The following is a 13,958-nucleotide window of genomic DNA, read 5'->3' as shown; positions in this document are numbered from 1 at the left end:
CTGGTCTATTTCTTGTTTTGATACACTCCATCTATCTTTTACATCTTTGGCTGGCAGCTGACGGTGCAGAAGGACTGCATGCCATCCACATCTCATGGCTGCTCGGCAGAAGATGGTACAATAGGACTGCTAGCCATCCTCATCTCTTGCCTGCCAGGCAGAAGATGATGCAATAGGACTGCTAGCAATCCATATCACCTGCCAGCTCACCATAAGATGGTTCAATAGGACTGACTGCAGGACTAAAGAGAATGACTTGATCAAGTCACTCCAAATTTAGTCCCTGCGCCCATGTCTGCCCAGGCGCTCCTGATCAACCTCACACAGGCGACCAGGAGCACCTCGGACATGACGATGATGGCTACCAGTCCTATTGCACCGTCTGCTGCCACAAGGCAATTGGTTGCTGCTGCTGTGTAGCAATGCAGTACCGCATCTGCCAGCACCCAGGAGACATACGGTAACAGTGAGCTGAGCGGGCTCCATGCTTGCCGTGGTATGGCGTCTGCACAGGTAACTCAGGAAAAAAGGCGCGAAACGATTGTCTGCCCTTGCTTTCACGGAGGGAGGGAGGGAACGGGGGCCTGACGATATGTACCCAGAACCACCCGCGACAATGTTTTAGCCCCATCAGGCATTGGAATCTCAAACCAGAATTCCAAGGGGCAGCAGAGACTGCGGGAACTGTGGGATAGCTACCCACAGTGCAACACTCTGGAAGTTGACTCTAGCCTCGGTACTGTGGAAGCACTCCGCCGAGTTAATGCACTTAATGCACTTAGAGCATTTTCTGTGGGGGGACACACACTCGAATATATAAAACCGATTTCTAAAAAACCGACTTCTATAAATTCGACCTAATTTCGTAGTGTAGACATACCCTAACCTAAATCTCCCTTGTTGCAATTTAAGCCCATACCTTCTTGTCCTCTCCTCAGTGGTTAAGGAGAACAATTTATCACCATCTTCTTTATAACAAGCTTTTACATACTTGAAGACCATTATCATGTCCCCACTCAGTCTTCTCTTTTCTTCAGACAATACTCAATTTTTTTCAATCTTTCCTCATAGGTCATATTTTCTAGACTTTTAATCATTTTTGTTGCTCTTTTCTGGACTTTCTCCTATTAGTCTATCTATTCCAAAATATGATGCCCAGAACTGGACATAGTACTACAGTTGAGGCCTTATCAATGCTGAATAGAATGGAAGAATTACTTCTGATGTCTTGCTTACTAAACTCCTGCTAATACATCCCAGAACGGTGTTTGCTTCTTTCATGTGACAGTATTACATTGTTGACTCACAATTTAGTTTGTGATCCACTCTAACCTCCAGATCCTTTTCTGAAGTACTCCTTCCTAGGCAGTCATTTCCCATTTTGTATTTGTGCAATTGATTATTCCTTCTTAAGTGTAGTACTTTGCATTTCTTCTTATTGAATTTCATCCTGTTTATTTCAGACCATTTCTCCAGTATTTCAAGATCATTTTGAATTCTAATCCTGTTCTCCAAAGCACTTGCAACCCTTCCAGCTCGTACTGTCTGCAAACTTTAGAAGTGTATCCTCTATGCCATTATCCAAATCATTTATGAAGATATTAAAAAGAACTGGACTGGCAACCATTGATAATTGCTCTCTGAGAATGGTTTTCCAACCAGTTGTGTACACATCTTATAGTAGGTTCATCTAGGATATATTTCCCTATTTTGTTTCTGGGAAGGTCATGTGAGACAGTACCAACAGCCTTACTAAAGTCAAGATATATCACATCTACTGCTTCCCCCTTGCCATCCACAAGGCTTGTTACCCTGTCAAAGAAGTATATTATTTGTTCTTAACATGATTTGTTCTTGACAAATCCATGTTGACTGTTACTTATCACCTTATTATCTTCTAGGTTCTTACAAATTGATTGTTTGATTATTTGCTCCCTTATCTTTCTGGGAGTGAATATTTCTGAACTTTTCTCCCAAAAGCTGTATTGCTGGCTAGTTTCCAAGAGTGGGGATGGATATTGAATGAGGGAGGTGAAATTACTGGCCAGCAGCAATAGTCTTATGAGAGTACTACCTCTGCAGAGTCATACTCAATCAGCCTGGGGTGTAAGAGGGGTTTCCAAACCTGCACTTTGTACACACAACCATGACATTTTCAGTGCATACTGTGAAGCACCCTATCACAGCTGTTTTTAAAGACCGGGTCCACACTATATCTCCAAAATATAGCACTGAGGAAAAGTATCATTCAAGAATTCCAGTTATCAGGGAGCATGCCATGAGTAACACTTACCATGACTAACTTGAAATAGTGAAAGAGTTGTTTGAACACAGTGAAATATTAGATTGGATGCAGCTAATTATCTAAAGCTCAATTCATTTAATCTCTGGGTTTTAGTTTATTATTTATATCTAAAATAATTAGTCAATTAGCTCAAACTATATTTTTACCCTGGTATAATTCTAGTGACTTCATTTCAAGTCATAGAAGTATAACTCAGAACAGAATGTGGCCCATTTCCCTCTTCAAACAGGAAATTGTTTTGAAGTAGAATTGAACAGGGACTGATTTTCGAACAGGCTGAGAGTTCACAATGTCAAGTGAAGCCAATGGGAACTGCAAGTGCCTGAAAATTAGGTCCATGGCATCTAAAAAGTGGAAGAGTATAGAAAAAGCAGTAAAGTGGGAGTGTGAATTTTTAGAGGGGGCTCTTTATTTGTGTGTTGAAAGAATATGGAGGGTTTCTAGATTTATTGCTCAGCATTTTGTGATATTTTGTCTTTGACGCTTTATGGAACAATACGTATCAGACCAGGCACATGGTAGATCTGTGCCTCTTGCCAGTAACACTAGCAGAACCTTTAGAATCGGTGAGCCTTATTTGTCACGCTGTCACTTCACTGCCATTTCTCTCCAGGCTCATCTCAAAGCTTTAGCTGCATGGCACAAACGAAAACATGGGCACTACTAAAATTTTATTAATGTAAAAAATGCTTCTGTAGTTTAGAAATATTGGGGCTGTGCCCTTGCATATTTTGTAATTGCATCGCAATGTGATGGCTAAATTCATGACATTGAAATCTGCATCCAAAAATATAATTTAAATTCCTTATGTGAATTCCAACTGGATTTAATGGCTGAAGCCTTCCCCATCCGCTGTTCCCTATAATGTTTTGCAATCTGCTTTTCCAGCATAGACAGAGGCTGGAGTAACATGGATTGCTAGCATTTGCTACAAATTGTTCATATTCTTTAACATTCTTCTTTCTGTCTCATAACGTCACATTTTATGAAGGATCTGCTTCATTTGGTTTTCAAATGAATGCACAGTCATTGGATACATCTGTTTTATTCCGTTCCTTCCTTTTTTTCCAAATGGGGTGTATCACCCGCTACTGAGTTAGATGCGAGTTGTAAATCTTGCTGTAGTACCAATGAATTTTTTAAAAATATATTTTCTTTAATTTATACATAAAAATAGGAAAATGCAGATGCAAGTATGGCAAAAAGGATATATTTAGGGTCAAATCTTGTCTCTGTTAAAATCAGTGGGTTTTGCCATTGACTTCAGTGAGCCAGGGTTTCACCCTTTCTGTCTCACCACCGTGGGGTGCTTCATGTGTCTTCCTCTGCTCTCATTGTATGGATACCCAGCCCCAAGTAACACAGGCTTACATCCTATAGAAGGGGGAAAGGAACTCTTATAATTGGGCAGCCCCTCTGTGACCAGCACATCCTCTGTCAGGCTTACACTCAGTCACCAAATGGCCCTCCCCAGAGCCAGTTGTTGAGGGAGTAAACCCTCAGTCACATACCACCTCTTCCCCCACCCTAGTTATGTTGTTTGATTACCAAACTGACTTCAGTGGTACTAGGGGAGCATATCATGCACCATAGTTAGGAGAAGACTAAGGTACAAGAGTATTGTCCAGTTGGAAATAGTTGTTCAGTGAGTTAATACCCTAATGTATTAGACTGTGGATCCTGATTGTGCATGTGTGGTGGGAGGGGCAATACTGAGGATGGGGTTGATGCTACTTTTTCTTCTCTTTTTGGATGGGACGGTATTTGTGGCACAACATTCTTCCTTTTAACTTCCTTGTTAACACCCTGCCCTGGAGCTACTTACATCACTCAGGCACTCATCTGCAGTGCAGGGGAGGGGGGGTTCTTCAGTTGCCTTTGTAAGGCTGAACTCCTCCCCAACTCACTTTTGAACTAGTAAAACTAGACATGGAGTAACGTAGAAGGCGCTGGTCGCACCTCTATAACCGTGGGCATCAGAACTTCATAACTTACCAATGGACTTTCTGCCCTCTTGCATGTGTGGACCCTCCTTTGCCTGCTGAACAGTGGTATAGAGAAAAATTGGAATTCCTGTGGCCTTTCAGGGCCATATAGGCCAGGCACCCCAAGGGGTGTTGGCTGATATCTGAAGAATGGGGCCCATCACCTCTTGGAGCTGTGGGTGAGTTGATATATTTTTTAATGAACAAATACTGGGGAAAGGAAAATTTGGGCAGAATCTGTATAGAAGTGGGAGAAACAAACAAATAATATAAAATTTAAAATAACGGAGCCTAGGGTTGTCAAGGTTCCTCCCCCACTCTGAACGCTAGGGTACAGATGTGGGGACCTGCATGAAAAGCCTCCTAAGCTTATCTTTACCAGCTTAGGTCAAAACTTCCCCAAGGTACAAAATATTCCACCCTTTGTCCTTGGATTGGCCGCTACCACCACCAAACAAATACTGGTTACTGGGGAAGAGCTGTTTGGAAACGTCTTTCCCCCCAAAATACTTCCCAAAACCTTGCACCCCACTTCCTGGACAAGGTTTGGTAAAAAGCCTCACCAATTTGCTTAGGTGACTACAGACCCAGACCCTTGGATCTTAAGAATAATGAACAATCCTCCCAACACTTGCACCCCCCCCACTTTCCTGGGAAATGTTGGATAAAAAGCCTCACCAATTTGCATAGGGGACCACAAACCCAAACCCTTGGATCTGAGAACAATGAAAAAGCATTCAGTTTTCTTACAAGAAGACTTTTAATAGAAATAGGAGTAAATAGAAGTAAAGAAATCATCTCTGTAAAATCAGGATGGTAGATACCTTACAGGGTAATTAGATTCAAAACATAGAGAACCCCTCTAGGCAAAACCTTAAGTTACAAAAAAGATACACAGACAGAAATAGTTATTCTATTCAGCACAATTCTTTTCTCAGCCATTTAAAGAAATCATAATCTAACACATACCTAGCTAGATTACTTACTAAAAGTTCTAAGACTCCATTCCTGGTCTGTCCCTGACAAAAGCAGCATATAGACAGACCCACAGACCCTTTGTTTCTCTCCCTCCTCCCAGCTTTTGAAAGTATCTTGTCTCCTCATTGGTCATTTTGGTCAGGTGCAAGCGAGGTTACCTTTAGCTTCTTAACCCTTTACAGGTGAGAGGAGTTTTCCTCTGGCCAGGAGGGATTTTAAAGGGGTTTACCCTTCCCTTTATATTTATGACAAGGGTCATTTGGTGAAGGCTACAGCTTGACAGAGCATGGAAAATGTACATTGGTATGAATGAATTATGGTAGAGAAATTTCATCAGACCTCATACACATATTTTTTACCCACTCTTAGTTTTCTGTCACTGTTTCAAACCTATCCAGTGATTGCTCAATTTATATGAACTTTAAAAATATTGTTTTTCACTGAGTGTTTAGTAAAATGCTCTCATAGAATCATAGAATATCAGGGTTGGAAGGGACCTCAAGAGGTCTTCTAGTCCAACCCCCTGCTCAAAGCAGGACCAATCCCCAACTAAATCATCCCAACTAGGGCTTTGTCAAGTCTGACCTTACATGAGTATGTAAAAGAGGGTTTGCTCCATCTATCAGAACTGCCAAAGATAGCTAGTTAACATTTGTAAAGTGCTCTGAAGTTGAAATATGCTGTATAAGTACTAAGTATTATTAGTATTATTATAAATGCAGAAGTAAAGCAGTACACTTGTTTCCCGAACTCTGCTCTGAGGCTGTTGCAACAGGGAACAACTCTGCCTCCAAAAAGTTACAACAGTGTGATTATAAGGTTTAGACATTTGAACATGACCTGTTGGTTTTCGCATGATGGAAAAATAACCTGTAGTTTCCCAATTTAGCTTGTAGGATCAAATAGTATTATGCCACACTGACATTGCTGACTCAAGTGAAATTATAGTGATGATCATACATGTATTTTCCATTAACAGTTAAATTTGAGATATTTGAATTGCTTAACTATTCATCTAGCAGTCAGAATTGCCAAGACTCTCTGCAAGACAAAACAGTGGCAAAGGGCCAGCTCCTGGAGTTAGATCCATGCATGCCGAGCTGTGCACTTGAATGGAGTTCTGCTGACTTTGATAGGGATCCACACTGTGTAGTGATCTGCCCACCCAAAGTCAGTTTTGAAACTAGGGCTATAATCAGTAAGTTTCTCTTGGGGAAAAAAGACCCTTTTCTTAGTCTGTCACTCTAAACATGTCACTCCCCACATTCCTTTGAACCCCTCTCTGTTCACACTGTATCTAGTTCTAACTTATATTCTGCAACTTCAAGTCTTTTTGTAGGTCTTTCCCTCTTGTTGCATCTACCCAACCTCACTATGCTCCATTACAGTGATGTAATTCGCTTCTCCCACTTGTTTGTTTTCTTCCATGGTGTCCTAATACACACAGAATTTTCTGTCCAAATTGGTCTGTGAAGCCATACCCCTCTTCAGATCTGCCCTTTAGGCCTACTCTTGCCATGCTGTCTACCAGAAATCAGCCAGCCAATGGGGGTTTGATTGAGGGGCGTTTGGGGATAGTGATTTTCAGTTGGTTAGGTCTAGATGCTATCTTGACCATCTGCCAAAGTAAGGAGTGGCACATTGCTGCTATATCCAGGGAGATCGAATTGTGACTCCCCTGCTCCTTGCGTGTTCTGACGGCTAAGTAAATTACTTAGCCCCTTTTAGAAGGGGCAGCTTACCTCCCTCCTCTATACCGAGCCAGCTACTGTGGTTGGTATGTTTTGGGATGGAGCTAGAGCTCCGTTCCCATCTGCACCCCATCCTTGTCCATTTCCTTAGGATGGGTAGCAAGCACAACCTCTGCTCTCCCCGTGTGGTCAGAATTAGAACTGGTGTCCTTACTCCCCTGCACAGCTGTGTGAGAACTATGATAATCTACCCTTTATTTGACAAAAATAAATGTTCAGAGAATCTGGACCCATCAAGAACCATCACACTATGTAAGAACTAATGTACATGTCTGTGTGATCTTGTAGTCCTCTCTTCCACCTCACTCTTACATTTCAGCTACCAATCAAAATATCATCATTATGTTGAGTGTCCATCAACTGCTCCATTATCTAGTCTGCTAAGTGTTCTTTATCATACAGAGTGTCATTCATTGGATTGGCACTTTCATATAAATTAATGATGATTGCCCGTGATTACTATACTTACATTCAACACTTATGCAGTGTTTTTATGTAACATGCTTTCTGAGGATCTCAAAGCACTTTATAGACATTAATTTAATGAATGCTTGCCCACTAAGGTATAATTATATCCAATATGCAGATGGAAGACTGAGATGCAGTCAACATCCAGGAATGTTCAGTCTGAGACGTCCTGACTTCTAGTTCTCTTTGCTAACCACTAGGATTACATTATTTTCCAACTCTACAAATAAAAACAAACTCTTAAATTAATCTTCATTTAGACAGTTGACCATTTCACTGCTGCCTCGCACGCCATGTATCTCTGGTTAAATGGACTTCCAGGGCTACATATTGTAGCTGATCTTGTAAACACTTATGTACTGATTTAGCTTTGCTCACATGAATAGTTTTAACTCATGTGAGGGTACTTAACATGAGTAAAATTATTCATGTGCTGATGTCTTTGTAGGATTGGGCCCAAAAGCATAGCCTTCGAAGTACATATTGCCTGATGTATGTGAGGAATCAGGAAATGGTTAATTAAATTAAAGGCGATCCATGTTGAATCAGGTACATCCCAATGCTGCTGTTAGGTGGCATTGCGCTAGGGCCTAGGAGCTTTAGTCGTGAACCAGGACCCTGTGAGGTAGTTGTTAATGGAACATCAAAGGGTTTTTTTGTTTTGTTTTTAAATGCACTACAGCAGCTGGACAGAGAAATCCTTTCCCCCATCTTGTGCGTGACTTGTGTATATACATTTTAAATTCTTCAAGCCAGGCACCAGGTCTTGCTATATAACATTGACTATTACTATGGGGCTCTAGACTTAGTTGGGGCTATTCCGTGCTCCTGAAGTATAAATGACAAAAATAATATAAATTTTAAATCTTTGCATGGCAGTATATTAATAGAATCATAGAATATCAGGGTTGGAAGAGACCTCAGGAGGTCATCTAATCCAACCCCCTGCTCAAAGCAGGACCAATCCCCAACTAAATCATCCCAGCCAGGGCTTTGTCAAGCCTGACCTTAAAAACTTCAAAAGAAGGAGATTCCACCACCTCCCTAGGTAACCCCTTCCAGTGTTTCACCACCCTCCTAGTGAAAAAGTTTTTCCTAATATCCAACCTAAACCTCCCCCACTGCAACTTGAGACCATTACTCCTTGTTCTGTCATCTGCTACCACTGTGAAGTCTAGATCCATCCTCTTTGGAACCCCCTTTCAGGTAGTTGAAAGCAGCTATCAAATCCCCCCTCATTCTTCTCTTCCACAGACTAAACAATCCCCGTTCCCTCAGCCTCTCCTCATAAGTCATGTGTTCCAGTACCCTAATCATTTTTGTTGCCCTCCGCTGGACTCTTTCCAATTTTTCCATGTCCTTCTTGTAGTGTGGGGCCCAAAACTGGACACAGTACTCCAGATGAGGCCTCACCAATGTTGAATAGAGGGGAACGATCACGTCCCTCGATCTGCTGGCAATGCCCCTACGTATACATCCCAAAATGCCATTGGCCTTCTTGGTAACAAGGGCACACTGTTGACTCATATCCAGCTTCTCGTCCACTGTAACCCCTAGGTCCTTTTCTGCAGAACTGCTACCGAGCCATTTGGTCCCTAGTCTGTAGCGGTGCATTGGATTCTTCCGTCCTAAGTGCAGGACTCTGCACTTGTCCTTGTTGAACCTCATCAGATTTCTTTTGGCCCAATCCTCTAATTTGTCTTGGTCCCTCTGTATCCTATCCCTACCCTCCAGTGTATCTACCTCTGCTCCCAGTTTAGTGTCATCTGCAAACTTGCTGAGGGTGCAATCCACACCATCCTCCAGATCATTTATGAAGATATTGAACAAAACCGGCCCCAGGACCGACCCTTGGGGCACTCCACTTGGTACTGGCTGCCAAATAGACATGGAGCCATTGATCACTACCCATTGAGCCCGACAATCTAGCCAACTTTTTATCCACCTTATAGTCCATTCATCCAGCCCATACTACTTTAACTTGCTGGCAAGAATACTGTGGGAGACCGTGTCAAAAGCTTTGCTAAAGACAAGGAATGACATGTCCACTGCTTTCCTCTCATCCACAGAGCCAGTTATCTCATCATAGAAGGCAATTAGATTAGTCAGGCCTGACTTGCCCTTGGTGAATCCATGCTGACTGTTCCTGATCACTTTCCTCTCCTCTAAGTGCTTCAGAATCGATTCCTTGAGGACCTGCTCCATGATTTTTCCAGCAACTGAGGTGAGGCTGACTTGCCTGTAGCTCCCAGGATCCTCCTCCTTCCCTTTTTAAAAGATGGGCACTACATTAGCCTTTTTCCTGTCGTCCGGGACTTCCCCCGATCGCCATGAGTTTTCAAAGATAATGGCCAATAGCTCTGCAATCACATCCACCAACTCCTTTAGCACTCTCGGATGCAGTGCATCTGGCCCCATGGACTTGTGCTCATCCAGCTTTTCTAAATAGTCCCGAACCACTTCTTTCTCCACGGAGGGCTGGTCACCTTCTCCCCATGCTGTGCTGCCCAGAAGTCTGGGAACTGACCTTGTTCGTGATATTATGAAGGTATTACTGGCTTGCAAGGAAGCTGTGAACAATAGCTGCCTGCAAAGCATTGTCTCTTATTAAAAATTTATCATGTTCTTTTTTAGAACTACCGCTATTAATTCTTTACTTCACAACCTTACTCATCTTCACTTCTGTACCACAGATACAATAATCCTGCCCAAAACTCTATCAATCCCACCTCAACAAAGACAGAGTATTACATTATTCTCCTAATTAAACTTCATTAATTTCACAAATCATATTAGAGCACATTCACCAGTATTATACACTCTGAATTTCTGTACTGCCAGTCAGTACTAAACTAGGTTTCTCTAAATGAATAAATAAAGCATATTTTGTGACGCTGTAACCTTGATTTTTTCCCCCCAAGTCACGTTTGCTTGCTAGTTCATAAAATTCAGTAATCTGTAATGAGTTTCTCAGACATTACAGTGAGTTAGTGGTGTTCTTTTTTCTATTTCAGCATCATTTTTAGCCTTTCCTATAGGTTTACTTAAGAACTTTCATTATAAGTCCTGCTTTCCAGATATTTATAACAAAGGAGTTATACTTGGTTAAATATTGTATCTGCAGGAAAGGTTTCATCAAAGCCAGGAAGCTAGGGTCTTTCTCCCTTTTTGCAGGTGTGTTAGGGCTAGTCAAAATCTAGCCCTATGATTTTACCCACAAACTTCATCGGATTATACCCTCAAGTATTTAAAAACATTGATGTAACAGTTTCTGTAAATGTATTCGCAGAAAGAAAAGGAGTACTTGTGGCTCTGAAACCTGTAAATGTATTGCAGCCTTAGATTTCCTTCAAAAATAAAAAGGCAAACCTAAGGGTGAATGCTGGATCTATTGAAGACAGTAATAAAACTCCCATCAATTTCAATGTTGGGGGAGGTTAGAATTTCATCCTGGCATCTCTTATTAATGGTGAAGATATGTTAGACAAAACCTTGGGTTTGAAAGTTAAGGCTGACATATCTTTCTTAACCCATATGCTTTCATAATAACCACAGTTAATGTACCTTTTATATATTGTAGTTTTGTCTCTAGTTTCAATGCGTTTGTATAAATTATCCTTTTATTATGGTAACTAAAAGTAGAACAAGTTGTTAAGAGACGATTTACTCACATTGCAGACTTTAACATGATTTTTTAAAATTTATGTTACAAGTAAACATACCGTAACAGATCAGATCAGATCTATGTCTTAAAACTCATTCCTTTGATTTACTCATGTTGCATCATCTATTCCTAACTGGAATACAGAACAGAAAAATGTAAGATATGATCTGACTGCAATTTATTAAATTGTAATGGGAGATTCCTTCAGTATTTAAAAATTAGTGAAATGAGAGAGAACCTAAATGCTTTTATTATTTTTCTGTCTTTTCCTTTAAATATGTCTGCCCATTACCTGTAGCGATAGTATCACTTACAGGTGATAGGACAGCAGACTTATTTAAAGGAAAAGGACAGAAGTGTAACAAAAGCATTCATATGAGAAATAAAATGTCCAGGTTTTGTCCTGCAAAACCTTACCCACTAGAAAGGCTGTTCTTCATGTGAGTCATCCATCGACTTTAATGAATTTACTTGTGTTACGGGGATGTTCACGTGAGCAGTTTTCAGTCTTGAAACTATGTGCGTAATTGTACTTGCTTTGCTCACAGGAGGGTGGACTCTCTGAACTCACAGGAATGACCCCATTGATGATTGTTCCCCTTGAATCAGATGAACAGGATTTGAGGCATAAACAGTTTGATGTATTTCATGATCTCAACACAAGAAAACAAAATAGATATTATGAATGGGGTTCATTCCTCAGTCTGTTTGCATACATTTTAAAGTATCAATGTGTCTTCCAATTATTTTGTTTATTAAATATGCCTGTTGTCTCTGCAGATGTATTAAATACTCAGTGTTTTTGCTAACTGATAATGCCTTTATTGTTGCAGATACAGAAGTGGTGTATAAAAATAGGAATGGACATGTTGTTAAACTGAATGTAGAAACAAATACAACCACGTTATTACTGGAAAATACAACTTTTGTAAGTAATACATACTTATTTTACTCATTGAAATTGTATGTGTCACATTTAAATGACATCCAGTTAATAATTATTTGGCATTTCTCTATAACAGACAAAGAATATAGTGCTTAAAGATAATATAGAATCTATTTAGAACAGATGATATTAGAGATGGAAAATACCACCCATTCCACTGTTAATGCAAGATTTTCCAGTCCAGTATATTCTCATGTGCTTAGCAGACAATATGACGGAGGCTCTTGAAGGCCGACTTCTGCTGTGCTGCCCACAGTGAATCTAGCTGAAGGGTATAATAAGTAGAGTTGATCATCAAATGGGGGAAAAAATTATTAAAACATTGAAAAGTGTTCCCTGGATGTTTTTTGTCAAAAATTGAAATTTAAAAAATTCAAAATTTGAAAAATTCAGCTATATAGTTGGTTGAAATATGTGGAAAATTTTGAAAAAAAAATCCTCCTTGTTTTTTTTAATTTTGTTGATATTACTACAAATTCAAGCAGCTCTCATAATTAAATAAAGAAAAAATATATATTTGTCATTTCCATTCACCTCTTTCTACTTACCTGTTGCTCTTTGGTAAGGGACCAGTCCTTCTGGATTTCTTGGAAAATGCCTTGCAAGTGGTAGGGTGCTACCTTAATAATAATAATTCTTAGGATACTTTTTGATATTTAGCTTAAATTTCCCTTTGTTCTATTTCATCCCATTATGCCCAGTGATACCACCTGTAATCCTCACTTCATCAAGCCATGCGGTACATATTTCATGCTTTTCAGTTCTTCCTCACAAATCTGTCCCTACAGTCCTTTGATCTTTTATGTTGTTGGTTTCTGAATTCACTTCAGTTTTTGGGGACCAAGGTGCCCAGGACTGAAATCAAGATTCATTTTCAACAGAGCCACATGGCAGGGGATTATTTTCTTCCTGGTCTGTGTTGTGATGCCTTTGTCGATGCAGCCCAAAGTTACCTTGGTTTCATTTGCTCCCTGTATTTCATTGTAATGTAACTTCCTTTCTCCCCACACCTCAGGAGCATTCACTGCTTTCACCAGGCCCCAGCCAGCTGCCTCTTCTAAACACTTCAGCTCGTGGTAGGAGAACAGGAGCTCTTGGGAATAAGCCTATCTCCAGAAGCAAAGGACTCCCTTAGGCACTGCAGGAGGGCGGGGTCTGCATTTTCTGTTGGTATAGGCCTACAGAAAATGTGATACTCTTTTGGACTGAGCAGGAGAAAGACGGGAGAGAATTGTCTGAGGGGTGTGTCTGTGAGACCCAATGTCTCCTGGGTCTATTTCTGGAATGGTGCACCTTATATACCATCCATGCCTCAAGGCCCAGTCCGACACTTTTCATCCACTTGAGTAAAAATGCTTCTTTTCCATATGACAAAACACCATATTTTACAACAAATTGATGTGGAGAGCAGCCAAACACTGCAAATGCTCCCTCTTTTCAGAGGGTTGCTCTTTTCTGGGTTTGCATTAGAAGGGACCAGTTCGACCTCAGATCACCCAGACGGAGTTAAAGGCACAAGACACACATTCTTAATTAGAAGTTGGCAACTGATCAAAGATGCCTAATACCCAACCAACTGTCCAACAGGCCAATATACGGACCAGAGGCAAAGAATAGAGAGATGATTTGTCTGTTTTCCACATGAAGCTCATTTGAATGCAGTATGTGAGCATAGTAAAAAGTTGAAAGCATAAATGAGGTAGATTCTACCCACAGTCACATATAAGTGGAATAAAAAAGCTGAATGTGGAACAGAAGCCTAAATATGACTTGTAGGTATATTTGGGGGGGAGGGATAGCTCAGTGGTTTGAGCATTGGCCTGCTAAACCCTGGGTTGTGAGTTCAATCCTTGAGGGGGCC

General features: G+C 40.7%; 1 protein-coding gene across 3 annotated transcripts in view; it reads left to right on the top strand.

Moving 5' to 3' along the window:
* Positions 1-13,958, top strand: part of DPP10 (dipeptidyl peptidase like 10) — a 451,693-nt gene that overhangs the window by 231,965 nt on the left and 205,770 nt on the right. For all 3 annotated transcript variants that reach the window (XM_073305257.1, XM_073305256.1, XM_073305258.1), the window contains one exon: positions 11,985-12,079. In XM_073305257.1, coding sequence (XP_073161358.1) covers positions 11,985-12,079 — 95 coding nt within the window. The remainder of the gene's footprint in view (positions 1-11,984; positions 12,080-13,958) is intronic.

This window comes from Lepidochelys kempii, chromosome 11 (genome assembly GCF_965140265.1).
Source record: "Lepidochelys kempii isolate rLepKem1 chromosome 11, rLepKem1.hap2, whole genome shotgun sequence".
NCBI classification, from domain to species: domain Eukaryota; kingdom Metazoa; phylum Chordata; order Testudines; family Cheloniidae; genus Lepidochelys; species Lepidochelys kempii.
Note: the sequence above shows the minus strand (reverse complement) of the source record. Positions and strands in the feature narration are given on the sequence as shown.